At 35.9% G+C, this 14,062-nt stretch overlaps 1 protein-coding gene across 1 annotated transcript; it reads right to left on the reverse strand.

Annotated features, from left to right (window-relative positions):
* Window positions 1-226: 226 nt before the first annotated feature.
* Window positions 227-3,348, reverse strand: LOC131633212 (probable anion transporter 5). The gene has a single exon (XM_058903922.1). It carries the CDS (start codon window positions 3,086-3,088, stop codon window positions 1,742-1,744), a length of 1,347 nt encoding a protein of 448 aa, XP_058759905.1. The 5' UTR covers window positions 3,089-3,348; the 3' UTR covers window positions 227-1,741.
* Between the last annotated feature and the right edge of the window lie 10,714 nt (window positions 3,349-14,062).

Below are 14,062 nucleotides of genomic sequence, written 5' to 3' on the forward strand. Positions count from 1 at the left end.
AGTGGTTGTAGTGTCCACACATTTGGAATATACTTGAGTTACACTCAATCAATGTTGCAGAAAATCACGGTACCTTGGAAAAGAAACTTTATTCTTTTGTTGGAATATTCTCTGTGAAGGCAGTGGAATATTTTGGGAGAAACTTTCTCCGTCACTCTAAAATAAATCACTTAAAATAAAAACTTATTCCAATTTCATGGCTATAAGTAACTCCTAATCACATGACAGTAACTCTAAAGGTTGTTTCAAAACTCTGAATAAAGCAAAATGCAAACCAGTGAAGGTTACGCTGGTATAAAGTAAACAGACTCAAACTTCTAACGACAGCCGAGTAGGGTTGTTATATCAAGTTAAAACCGAGTTTTCGTAAAAGTTATTTACATTAATTGTTTTGCTTACAGTTTTAATAGATCTTAAATGTGACAAAATTATGAGAGAAAAGAATGCGAGTAGAACGAAAAGAAAAAATGGATGAATTTTGTATATGAGTGGAAAGATAATGAAAAGGAAAACCGAGAAAAATGTTCCCTAAAGATAATGAAGACCAATGCATTGAAGTTGTCATCATCATATCTCAAGGTTAAGAGGAATAATCATTATTTCAACTTTTCAGATCTTCTACATCAGCAAATAAATAGGACAATGGGATTGGGGAAGAGAAAAACAGTACTAGTACCATTTACACACAGTTGCAAACCAAGAACAGAAATTACAAAGTACTAACAATAATTCAAATGAATCAACTGGAGAAACCATAGTTAAACATGTAAGGAAACCTGATGACTTTTACTATATTGTTTCTTTCTTGGTACTCATTTTAAGATCAATATGTCATTATTGTATGAATGAAAAGTGCTGGCAAAGTAGCATCAGTCACTTGGACACTCTTTTCAACACTCACTATCTTAATTAGTGAAGTTTATGTAGGGCCCGCCACTTTATGTGGGACCTATTCCCAAAATGACTGGACCAACATCAATTTTATCCAATAAAGAGAGTTAGAATGAGTGTTGCTCACACTAGTCTTCTTTATGAATTTATGAGTAAACTTAATCCATAGTCCAGATCATTACCAGCAGTTACAGAAACATTCAAATTTCAAGTTCTTAGAAACCTCAATCTTCTTCGTACACCGTGCTTATACGTCCCTGTCAGTCTTTGATTGTTCCCCGCCCTGCAAAGTTTATAATAATAACCGACAGCAATCTTAATCTCATAATTGACTGATAAAATCCAGCCAAGGGAAAGGAGGCAACCCCTATTCAACACAAATTAGGGATTATAAAAGCCAAAGTAAGGAATGCAAAGAGTAGAAGTAAATGGTTGCAACATCACCTCTCCTATTGAATTAATCCACCAATAACAAAGTAATAAGAGTCAGAATGTTTGTAGATGAAAAAGTAACATAAAAAATAAATGCACAATCTATTAATAATATGATAAAATATGAGTTTCATCCAAGGCATAAAAGAAAGACCTAAGAATCATTGATGATACAACTGTATTGTAACCTTTACTTACTAACTAGAAATAGTACATGTCGGAAAAATCATAATAGTGGCGATAACAAATCCATATCCATTGGTAATACAATCTGGCCGCGGAGCTTTGTACATCAACTCTCCTCTATCCAAGAATGAATAACATAACATGGAGATATAATAAAAATTAAAATCTCCACAATATAAGAGCACATGATCAAATCAATGATTGAACGATCAAAGAATGTTACACTGCTACCTCAATCAAAAATCCTCTCCCCGGTAGAAAACAACACGAATATCACAGAACTAAAAACACACAAAAGTCCCGGAATGAAAAACACTGCCCTCCAACTTTCCGGACTCGAAAGATCCAAATCAGATGCCTTAGCGGCTTCAAGCAGTTTCCCCGTAAGATCAACACCAACAATACCAGCCAAAGTACCAGCCGTATTCGAAACACCCATCACAATTCCAGCATACCTCGGAGCAATATCCATATGATTCACCGCAAACCCAGCTCTACCAAGCGCCAAAAAACCAAGAGCCACCGAAGAACAAAACACAGCACCAGCCGAAGTTCTAAAACTCGGTATCACAACCAACGCAAACGAAGCAACTAAAAACCCAACCGTATTCAAAAACTTCCTCGTCCTAGTCACCGACATTATCCTCCTCGTAATCAAATAATCAGCAACAACACCACCAATATTCGAAAACACAAACATATTCAGATAAGGCAACATTTTCGACGAACCCATTTCATGAAGACTAAGCTTAAGCCCTAACTCAAAATAAGTCGGCAACCAATTCATCAACACATACAAAGCATAATGAAAAGTAAAATTATTAACCACAATAGCCCAAACAGGTAAACTAGTCATAATCTTCCCCCAAGGAATCCCAACTCCCGTCTTCTTAACACCATTTCTCTCAACTCCAGTCTCCACATTTCGATCCGAAACCTTCCTATCGAGTTTCTTATTAACCGGCAAAAGCGATTCCCCGGCTCCCGAAGCCGAAGCCTTAGGATCAGAAGCATATCTAAACCAAATCATCGACCAAACAAATCCCAAAAACGCTTCAGCAATAAACACAGATTGAGGACCTTTAAACTTAACCAAACTCGGAAGAAACAACATCCCCAAAGCAGCACCAAGATACATACCCGAAGTAGTCAATGAAACCGATCTAGATCTCTCATGAGGCGGAACCCACTGAGCTAAAACAGTATGAATCGAAGGAAAAATAAAACCTTGCGCAACCCCAACAAGCAAACGCGCGGTTACAAGAATTAGGGTTCTGTTCGGATCTAAGGGAAGAAGCGCACACGTTGAAGACCATAATAGAAACGAAAGTAAAAGAACCTTTCTTCCACCGATTTTCTGCGCGAAGTAACCTCCGGGAACTTGCGAGAAGGCGTAACCGTAGTAAAAAGTTGATAAAATTGTACCTTTTGTTGATTGGCTAACTCCGGCGGCGTCGGCGGCGACGGTGTAGGCGATTGAGAAGCCGACGCGTTCGATGTAACAGACTGAGGTGCAGATGAAGGTTAGGAGTACGATTAGGTATCGAACTGGAAGATTCTTGATCTTCATTGTTGTCATGAATTATTGATTTGTGAAGAACAATTGGAACTACATGAGTGTGATTGGTGTTGATTGTTGAAGAAAGTGTTGATTTTTCTGTGATGTGATTGTTGATTTTGATTTGGATTGGGATTTTGGGATTTTGGAATTAGGTCAACTGAAAGACTCTGAAACTGAACACTGAAAGGTTAACGATGAAGCAGAGACAGAATCAGAGAGTGGGTGAATAAAACGGCGTGTTTTTCTTGCGTTTTGTCTTGATAGGAGTAATGAATTGAAAATTTGGGTGTGTTTTGATAATTTGAAATATTAAATATATGGTGGATTCTTTCTTTGATATTTTAATTTGTACTATTTTATTATTTGAAAAATTTGAATGATATGTAAGGAATCTTTTAAATTGTTTTACTTTATTATTTAAAATATAATATAATGCAAAAAAAAAAATATTTCTATTTAAGAGAATAATTTTACTACATGAATAATGGCTAGTTGGTGTCTTATCTGATTTCCAAATCAAACACTTGCAACAGCAATAACCATCTTATAACTCTTGAATTTGCATATTTATTTGTCAATAAATACTTATTTAGAAAATTTGTGAGAAGTTTTTGATATATAATCACTTATATAATCAATCATTTCTAAAAAAGCTTTTCACTCTTTTTACTAATTTTGGAGGTGGAAACGTCTCAATACTTCAATTTTTATTTGGTCAACTTTCAAAAAAAAAAAACTTAGAAATCTTGTGCCCCAACATTATACGCTTTTTAAGCATAAAATAACATTTTTCTCAATTAAGAACTAAATTGATTTTCTTCACATATCTTAAATACTTGCCTCAAATTTTATAAACATGTATGAAATTATTATTCAACCAATGAGAAATCATCCATAAATATTTCAAAAAAAATATTTCAATAAAATGGACAACCATGCACATTTAAAAAGTCGTTGGAACATTTCACAAATCAAAGAGCGTTTTTATAAAGTAAAATATTTCCATAAAAATATGTAAAAATGGTATTTTCTTGATTCTCACTGACTATATCGATCCGGTCATACTCTAAGTAGTCATCTAAAAAACAATAAAATTTTAATCTTGTCAACTTATCCAACATATAATCAATGAATGGAAATAAGAAGTTACCATTCTTAAATAATTTGTTAAACTACATGGAATCCTTGAAAAGCTTTGTTCTTTCAATTCTTCAAGATCTTCTTGCAATTGATCCATCTCACTAAAGTGTTCAAACTTCGATAAGTGTTCAAACTTCCATATATATGATCATCAAGCACCTCATGGTTAATTCATCCTTTTAAACATAAATCATGGCTGCAAAAGAATATTTTCTTTTTATAACTAGTTATAAGTATTTTTTTCAATACCTTCAAAGCTTTGAGAGACGTCACATCTCTACATAAAACATTAAGATGTTAGGTAAATGAATTATCTTTCTTATAAATTAAACATTTCACTCATTCATAAGGAATGGGAGATTTTAACCACCCACACTTGCATCCAAAAAAGAATGATTTTATATTGATAGAAAATACACAACTTGGTCTTCCATTCACAACATTGAATAAGCGACTAACTTGATTTTCCAAGTTCTCTGTGTCATAGTCAACATATCCTTGAATTTAATTCTCATTTTTGGCACAAAGATCTCCATCCTTTTAATAGACCCATGGTAAATATTAGTTATTATATATAGTTTTAACAAGGAGAAAACATTATCTATTTGACTTGTTCATAAGCCTTTGTTTAAGATACCTAGCTATTGTAGAAAAAAATCTCTATTTGAATGTGCACTAATATAGTGGTATCAAATAGGGGTGTTCAAAACTGAATCGATTTAATAAAAAACTATAAAATTAGAAAATTTCTTTACCCACCTCCCTATGGGGGGTCACCCCCAGCGAAAACCCAAAACTGCCCCTGCTTCGGAAATGAACTTCCGAAGTTTTTTTTTTTTTTGAACTTTTTTTGACTTCGGAAATGCATCTCCGAAAACACCACTTTTTTGGTGTTTTCGGAGATGCATTTCCGAAGTCATAAAAAATTCAAAACCGTGAATATTTTCGGAAGTTCATTTCCGAAAATATTTCTGCATATACAAATTTCCCTCCTTCACTATTTCATCATTTTTCTCCAAAACTTCTCAAAACCCTCTCTAAAACCCAATCAATCTCCATCAATTTTTCGCCCTAAAATCAAGTTTCAAACCGTTGATCACGTTAAAGGGAGCATAGAAAGCTACAATTTCAAGTAAACATCTCTCATTTCATCCCCTATTTCACTACATTGATTCAACAAATTTATGCTGAAAACTGATATGGTTCGGAAGTTCATTTCCGAAATATATCACCTAATAAATTTCGGAAATGAACTTCCGAAATATGCCCTGGCAGTTAAAAAAAACAGTTTTGGCCAATTTTGATAATTTTTGCATTTGTTAGGTATGGTGCATCCGGACAACATTGTGCAAGACGATGGAGTATTAAATCCGGAAATTGTCAACGTTAATAACGATCCGGTTATTGACGCTACTCCCATGATCAATGCGGTCGATGTTAGGCAACATTTTACAAATGATCGGAGTTTCGGTAGTCGAGAACAATTGATTGATTGGGTTCGGAAGGAAGCTAACAAACATGGATTTGGAATTGTTATTTTAAGGTCGGACAACGGAAATAGTAGGCGGAAAGCTTTCGTTGTTTTGAATTGCGAACGGGGTGGTAGATATGTACAATCAAACCGGGTGCTAAAACACGAGGACACGGGATCGAGAAAGTGCGGGTGTCCGTTTAAGTTGCGTGCCACTCGGAGGGTTGATGATTTGTGGCGGTTAACCGTAATTTGTGGAATGCATAATCATGCCTTGGATGTCAAGTTACACGGGCATCCAATGGCGTGTCGTTTGTCCCGCGAAAGAACAATTGCGAAAGATCGCATTTCCGGAGACCACCGATTTGAAACCGCCATCTCAACCGGTTAAAACGAAAGGTGCACCGAAAAAGTCCAAAATTACACAAGATGACACGTCAACAAAACGATCTCCTTCCTACTTTGAACATGTTGATGCATCGTTCCTGGAAATTCATGAGACACCGAAGTCTAAGTGTAATGGTAACAAAGGAGCCCGTATTTCGAAGCCACCTCGTACACCGCCGATCAAAAAATCACCAATTATCTACATTGATGAGATGCCACTTTTTATGCACAAATATATCGATAACATCGTTGATGTTGGAGGTGACGGCAATTGTGGATATCGGGCCGTTGCGGGTTTGCTCGGTAAAGGGGAAATAATCACACTTTAGTCCGACGGGAACTCATTGCGGAGTTGACTTCGTATCGGGACATCTACGGCTGACTATATGAAAATCAAGAAAAGTTTGCAAAAATTCATGATGCACTTGTTCCATCACTTACCGGTATCGCTCCGGTTTTGAAGTGGATGTCATTCCCCGATATGGGTCATCTAATAGCAAGTGCGTATGATATGGTGTGTATCGATTTGACGAGGTTTGGACTAAGTGAGACTTTCTTTCCACTTCATAGTCGACCGTCGTTGGACGCGTCGGGCCGCATCATATGCATCGGGTATCTACAATCGCGGCACTTCGTTCAAGTGTTTTTGAAACCGGGTTGTCCTATACTGGCTACTTCTTGTCAATGGACGGCACATCGTTCAAATGAGGCGGAGACTTGGCCGGATCCGTTCGTTTCGAGGATGGCGGAGTTTGAAGAAATGATGAGCAAAGAGCGCGAGCAAAATAGAGAGCGGTCGAAGAACGTGTCTATTTTGGACTTAGGATCCACCGATTGGTTCGGTGAATTTTAGTTCGTTCCGGATTGTTTTTGTTTGTAACGATCATTTTTTGTATGTATTGTTGTTTATCATGTAAAATCGGACCGATTCAATACATATATAATATAAGTATGTTTTATGTTGTCATTGCCTATTTTATGCCTATTTTGTATGCTTTTGGTATTGTTTACACAAAATAGAATGCAATGCACAAAATGCAAAATTCACCTCTGTTTCAGCATAATTCGGAAATGAACTTCCGAAATATACATGTCTGGAGCCTATTTTCGGAAGTTCATTTCCGAAATGTCCCCTGAGGCAGGATAAGGTTTGTTGGGCCATCAATGCTCCAATAAGTCTATAAATACTACACACTCTTCTTCATCCTCTTCACACCACAAAACACAAATGATACAAACCTACCTCCACCTAGCATTCGTCTACTTTGAAACCGGCTACCCGATGCCGTTCCAATTTCGCTTCTCGCGCAACACGCCGTTTGCGGAATTGATACCGTCGCTCAACACGCTTTTGCGCTATCCCGAGAATCGAAAGGTTGTCAAGCTCGAGTACCGCTCGCCATCGCTTAACGACGAGGGAGGCATTAAGTTCACACCTTTTGAGATCAAGAACGACGAAGATTTAGCGGTTATGTGGACAACGTTCGACCGATTTTCTTCGAAAGGACCGATCGAGTTGGACGCCAAACTTCAAAGATCGGCAGACGACGTTATCAAAATGTTGACTCATCCCCACCTACCCGTGTTCAACAATATGTAACTTTAATTCTCAGTAATATTATTGTTGTAATCTTCACCCGATTAAATAAAGCGAATCGTTGTTGTTTTTCATTTTTCTTCTGTCCAGACATAAATTCGGAGGTTCATTTCCGAATTCCATCATGGGGGTGCGTTCGGAGATGAACTTCCGAAACACCACATTTTCTGAAAATGTAACTTTATTTCGGAGATGCATCTCCGAAACCAATATTTTATATTAAAAAAAACACGTTTTCGGAAATTCATTTCCGAAAACACCTTTTTTTCAAAAAAAAGTACCGTTTCAGAAATGAACTTCCGAAACAAGGGGTAATGTTGTAAATTCACCAGGGGTGAGCAAGAAGGTTAGGAGGTGGGTGAAGAAATTCTCTAAAATTAAACCGAATCAAATCGAAACTGTAAAAAATCACATTTGATTTAGATGTGTTTGAGCCATTTTTTAATAAAATCCGCGGTTTAGTTTGATTTACAATTTGTATTTTGCAAACCAAATCACATTATGTTAAAAAATATTATTAACTAATATAGATTTTTTTATTTTTTTTTATAGAGAAATAGTATTATGGGTATATTTTTATTTTAATTTATATATCATTAAAAAACAAAATATTATTTATTTATTAACAAAATATATTTTATCGTATTAGATTTATTTACGAATGCAAACTCATGTATATCATTCTTTAGACCTAAGATAAAATTGTAAGACGTATTTTTATGTATTTAATCATAAATTTATTTTGACAATTATAAACTTTTTTATGGTAGTGTATGAACGATTAAACACAAAATTATACGTATGTATGGTTCAATAATTTTTTTTATAAAAAATCGAACCAACCCCAATCACATTAGTTCGGTTTGGTTTGGTTTATTTTGGTTTTATTTTTAAAAGTTAGCCGAACTGAACTGCACGTTTTTTTCTCTTACCATTCGAATAATTTTTAATGTCATAGCGGCCAAAACTGCACCGCGAACCCTAGTATCACATGGTGCAAAGTATACAGGTTTGGGGGCAAGAAGCAAAAATAAAATGATAGAAAGTATTTTAATACTCTTCATTCTTTCACATATAACCATAAACTAATATTTGAAGTAAATGAACGTAGAAAGTGGTTACAAAAAATAAAAAACAAAATGACACTATTTTATATGATATATCATTCTAATTTTCAGTACTACTTTAATTCTAAGCACACAAGTTTATACAAAATAAATTATATTTTGGAGAAAAAATCATATTAAATATTATAGATTATTATAAAGAACTGTATTACAGAAAAGTCTTGCAAAACTAAGACAGATACATTTCAGCTAATCGTACCTTTGTGTAGTTAAATCGACTCACTGTAATATGGAATGCATGATCGTATATTTGACTTTTCAACATATATATATTAATGAAACTACTTACTTATCAATCTAGCATATATCATCATATTAACATTTAACATAGATGGTTCTAGAGATGCATCTCTGAATTCACACCAGATAGTATCCCAAGATGTGTCTCTGTAACTAGACTAGAAAGTAAATTTTAAGTTTGTTTTAGTGATGCTCGGATGAAATTGTCGATATAGTAAAGGTATATTATGATGAATTAGACAATACAATCGATACGTATAAAATGACACGTATAAAGAATAAATCTAAAGCACACAAAAAAGTTGAATTAAGTCAAAATGAAATACAACAGAAAATAAATCCAAAGTCTGAATACTATAAACCACTGTGTATGACAAACTCGGCCTTGGGACCCCCCTGCTCCTACGGTGCCTCATGTACTGCAGTGCCTCCTGTGTATCCGTCATCGTGGCATCTACAACGTCCCTCGCTTCAGAGTCATCCATAAAGAGTCGTTTTTCAATACTGTCTGTCCAATCTCCGTGATATGGCGACATCTAGCTAGGAAACACAACAACAACATGATCTACCCTAGCCTACTCCTCCTCTGGTATCTCTAAGAGAGTTGGCCTCGGTGGATCTTTTGGAGCATCATGTATCATATAAGGATGTGACACCCTAAAGAACCATCAGATGTAGCCGTCTACTTAGCTCCAGTCGCTCTCGGCTATGGTATTTTGTGCCTCCTCCGATACCAGGTGATTAAGATTACCATCAAACATAGCATTCATATATCAATGTGTCATAGTGAAAAGAGCAGACACAGAAGAGTCTTTGGGAATGTACTGCATGTAGCCAAACTGATACATGACGTGCGCGCTAAGGAAGATGAGCAAACGCCAGACGTGAACCACAAGCCAACCATATCGAATATAAGACTATGTCATCAAAGAGACGTGTCTCACAGTGATCGACGTAAGAATGGAAGTGTATATCCTCTACTACTAAGCGGTCAAGATACACTTTTAACGGCTCTGTCGCATAATTTCCTCTAAGTGTAGTGAATGCAGAAGCATGTGGCATATCCTTAATATAAGTCAATACACATGACCAGCTGGAGATGTGTGGAAAGTGCTGGAGGATTCAAGCCTGAAAAGTGTTGGAACACGTGAATTATTAGTTAGCAACGGCGTTGCAATAATGTAATGAAATGACACATAAACATTAAAAGACCAAGAAATGTTTGTTAGACGATATGTTGCGATCTAGAGGGGGTGAATAGATCGTAAATGAAATTTTCTTACTAAAAATTCTATTTTAAAAATGTTTTAACTATGACGTTCGGAAACAATCTTAGATTGACAATTGTCTAGGTTTAATTGAATTTTTTTTGGGTTGGGGGTAATTGAATTTTCTGGGTGTAGATGAAAACATATATGGAAGAGGATGAAGATGAATGGAAAATGATGAAGATTAGAATAAAAATTCATTCATTCTTTTTAAAAAAAAATATCTTAAATTTTATAACATAGATTTAGGTTTTTTTAATAATTAAAAGGTTATTTAAAATGTTTTTGAAAAATGAAATATTACATTTTAAATTAAAAATTCAAAATTAATTAGTTTTAATGATGTGGTTGGTAACTGGACAATTATAGAGGTGTCGTGTGTAACACCCGTATTTTTAAATTATTAGATAAATTGAATTTTGGTTAATTATTTAATTAAAATTTAGTTTATGAATATTTTTGAAAATAATGGAGTAAATGAATAAGAAGAGAATATTGGACTTTTGGGGATGTGAGGTGTAATTAGTGGGTGTATGGAGCAAAAAGCTCTACACTTAGTCCTAATTATATTATTGTTTTATTATTGAAAAAATAGAAAAGAAAGGAGCAAGAGAAGAATTGGGAGAAAAAGAGTTTATCGTAGAAGTGAGAAGAGTAAAGGAAGGAGGAAAAACCCCAAAGTTCAAGGATCAATTCAAGAACCTCCATCAAGGTAAGGGGAGACTTTTCCTTTTAGTATCTCTTATGTGATCTTAAGTGATAGGTAGATTGATGTATGGTTTGGTTCAATTAGATATTGAGATTGTTAGGTTAGAGTGTTATAGTTTAGATTGAATTGATGAAAATTGCATGAACTATTGATTAATAATGAGTTTAAATGATGGTTGTGGTGTATGATTGAATGTATGATGATTGTATGCATGTATATGATGTTTATAGTTGATTTTGGACTTAAAATATGGGAGATCGCAGGGTTTGTCGCAGACCTGAGAATTTGTAAAATCGCAGGTCCGCTAAGCAAAGGGGGGTCCGCTAAGCGGAGGACCCGACCTAGTTAGCTTCTGTCGAAGGTCGCTAGTGGTCCGCTGAGCGGAGGTCTGAAGGTAGTTCGCTTCTGTCGCGAGTCGCTAGTGGTCCGGTGAGCAAACCCTGCTGTGTTGAAATTTTTCTAAACTTTGAGATAGCGTATCTTTTGATCTGTGTACCCTTTCTTAGTGTCGTTTTGGGCGTTGTAAAGGTAATTAAATGTTTTATATGATGAACGATGAATATGGGCAGTGGCCGACTTTATTTTTAAAAAACTCGATTTAATTACTTGGTGAGAATTAAGCATTGTGTGCATATGAGATAGGTGTGACAATGTATTTGATGTGGTGATGAATTGACTGTGATTATTATTATGACTGTGATGAATGCATGGATATTTGAATGATGTTGAAAACATGTACATAATTATTCGGTGATGTGGTGTTGAGATGAGTTGTTCATCGTGATCGGTGATGTTTTTAAGTATGTTATGCGTGTTCATTGATCGGTCACCATTTCTACCAAATTTCTATCATGGATTCGGTCTAAATTTGTTGATTCGGTAACACTTTGATCAATGTTTTATTGTTTTTGTTTAAGTATTTCATGTTTGATTATTTTTATGTTTACTTTGCATTATGTTTTAATTTAAGTTGTTTAGATGCTTTTGATGTCGTTTGGTTAGTTGTGTACAAGTTTTAGCTTTGAACAAGTCATCTTAAATGTCGAAGCAACCATGAAGGAAGGAGAAGCAAAAGAAAGATGAAAATTCAAGGTTCTGGGGTCAAACACGGCCGCCCGTGCATCCACTCACGGCCCGTGTCAGATGATCAACTCTCCTCCATACAAAATCCAGGGGCGACACACGGCCGCCCGTGCTTCCACGCACGGCCCGTGTCAGGATGGCTGGGAGCAAAAATAAAAATAAAGAGCAACACGGCCACCCGTGCGTCCAAGCACGGCCAGTGCTGCTGAAAGCGTGAAAACTTCCAATTTTAGGGCTTTTTCATTAAATCTCCACCTTGAGGGCACTTTAGACATTACATTTGGCTGAGATTTGTACCTAGACTATTTAGTTGAGTTTGAGAGGATTATTGAGGGACTTTTGCATCATATGATAGAAAACCACAGAGGAGAGAAGATAGCTTCATCAGGAGTTTTGGAGACGGAGAGATTCAAGGGTTTCCACCATTGAAGATCAAAGTCACCTTGAGTAATGTCTACATTCTTTATTATGTCTTTCTTGAATATTATGAGAGGCTAAACCCCCCAATGCTAGGGGGTGGTCCTGATTTGGTTTTTGTAATAACGATGAATTTGTGATTTCGTCAATACATTGGTTTATATTATTCAGTTAAATTATGCAATGTTCTTCTTGTTTTCTTTATCGGTCAAATAAGGATTAATCTATGGCTAACAAATACAGGACTGTAGTTGTTAGGGTTTGTGCATAATTTGATTATAGTAGATATCACCTAGGACTAGGGATACCCTATAATTACCACATAATCTTGATTATATAAAAGCTTGGTTTCAATTTAGGTTCCTAAGGACTTAGGATTTAGGTTGGAAGACCAAAGGTTTCCTCACTAAGGACTTAGGAGGAAACACCCTAAGGATCTGGTAATTGAATGTTATGAACTTGTTGAAGAGATCTTAATTCTGAGTGTTACATGCCAAATCAACCACTCACCCTAGCATCTCATATATTTGATAACAAAAATCAATTTATTTTTCTCATTATTTTACTTTGCAAGGATTTAATCCCCCAAAACATTAATCTTTTGTTCAATTGAATCATATTTTACGAATCTGTATTTCCTACGCAGTCCTTGAGATCGACATTCGGGGAATTTCCCCTATTATTACTACAGAGGCAAAAATAATACACTTGTTATTTTTCCGATCAAGTTTTTGGCGTCGTTGCCGGGGACTGCCAAAATACAGATTTTTAACTTAAGTTCAATTGAAATTTTGTTGCTCTGCGACTAAAATTTTATTTTCTGCACTTTTTATTTTTATTTTTTTTTATTCTAAAAATTGTCTAATCTGTTTATGCGAGGTAAGGCCTCAGCTGAATTTCTTTTTGACGTAGAAATCGAAAGAACTTTGCATGCAAGGCGCAGACAAGCTCGTCGAGAAAATCTGGAATTTGAAGAAGAAATTATTTCAGTTCATTCTGGTTCAGATTCTGAAAGTGAAGGAGAAGTCATGGGAGAGAATCCACCAGCGCCGGAGAGACTCCTTGGTGACTACGGTGCTACAAACACGCCGGGAGGTAGACTGACAATTGTCAACCAACCGGTAAATGCGGCTAACATTCAATTGCATCTGAGCACAATAAATCAGCTGGAAAGAAAACCTTTCACCGGAAAGGTTAATGAAGATGCAAACAAGCACCTACAGAGGTTTCTTACCATGAGTACGACTTTAAAAATTGAAGGGCATACCGAAGAGGCAAAGAAGCTGAGAATGTTCCCGTTCACCTTGGCCGAAGAAGCAGAAGAATGGTTCTATTCTCTTCCAGCGGGCAGTATCACGTCATGGGAAGAGATGGAGAAGGCTTTCTTGAATGAGTATTTCCCCGCCTCGGTCTTTATAAGGAAGAGGTATGATATTTTGAATTTCAAACAACAGGAGGGTGAACTCTTAGGAGATGCTTATAAAAGATTCAAAAGGACCCTAGTGGCATGTCCCACTCACAACATGGACAAAACTGACCAAATGCAGATATTT

The sequence above is a fragment of the Vicia villosa genome, unplaced genomic scaffold (assembly GCF_029867415.1).
Source record: "Vicia villosa cultivar HV-30 ecotype Madison, WI unplaced genomic scaffold, Vvil1.0 ctg.001085F_1_1, whole genome shotgun sequence".
NCBI classification, from domain to species: Eukaryota; Viridiplantae; Streptophyta; class Magnoliopsida; order Fabales; family Fabaceae; genus Vicia; species Vicia villosa.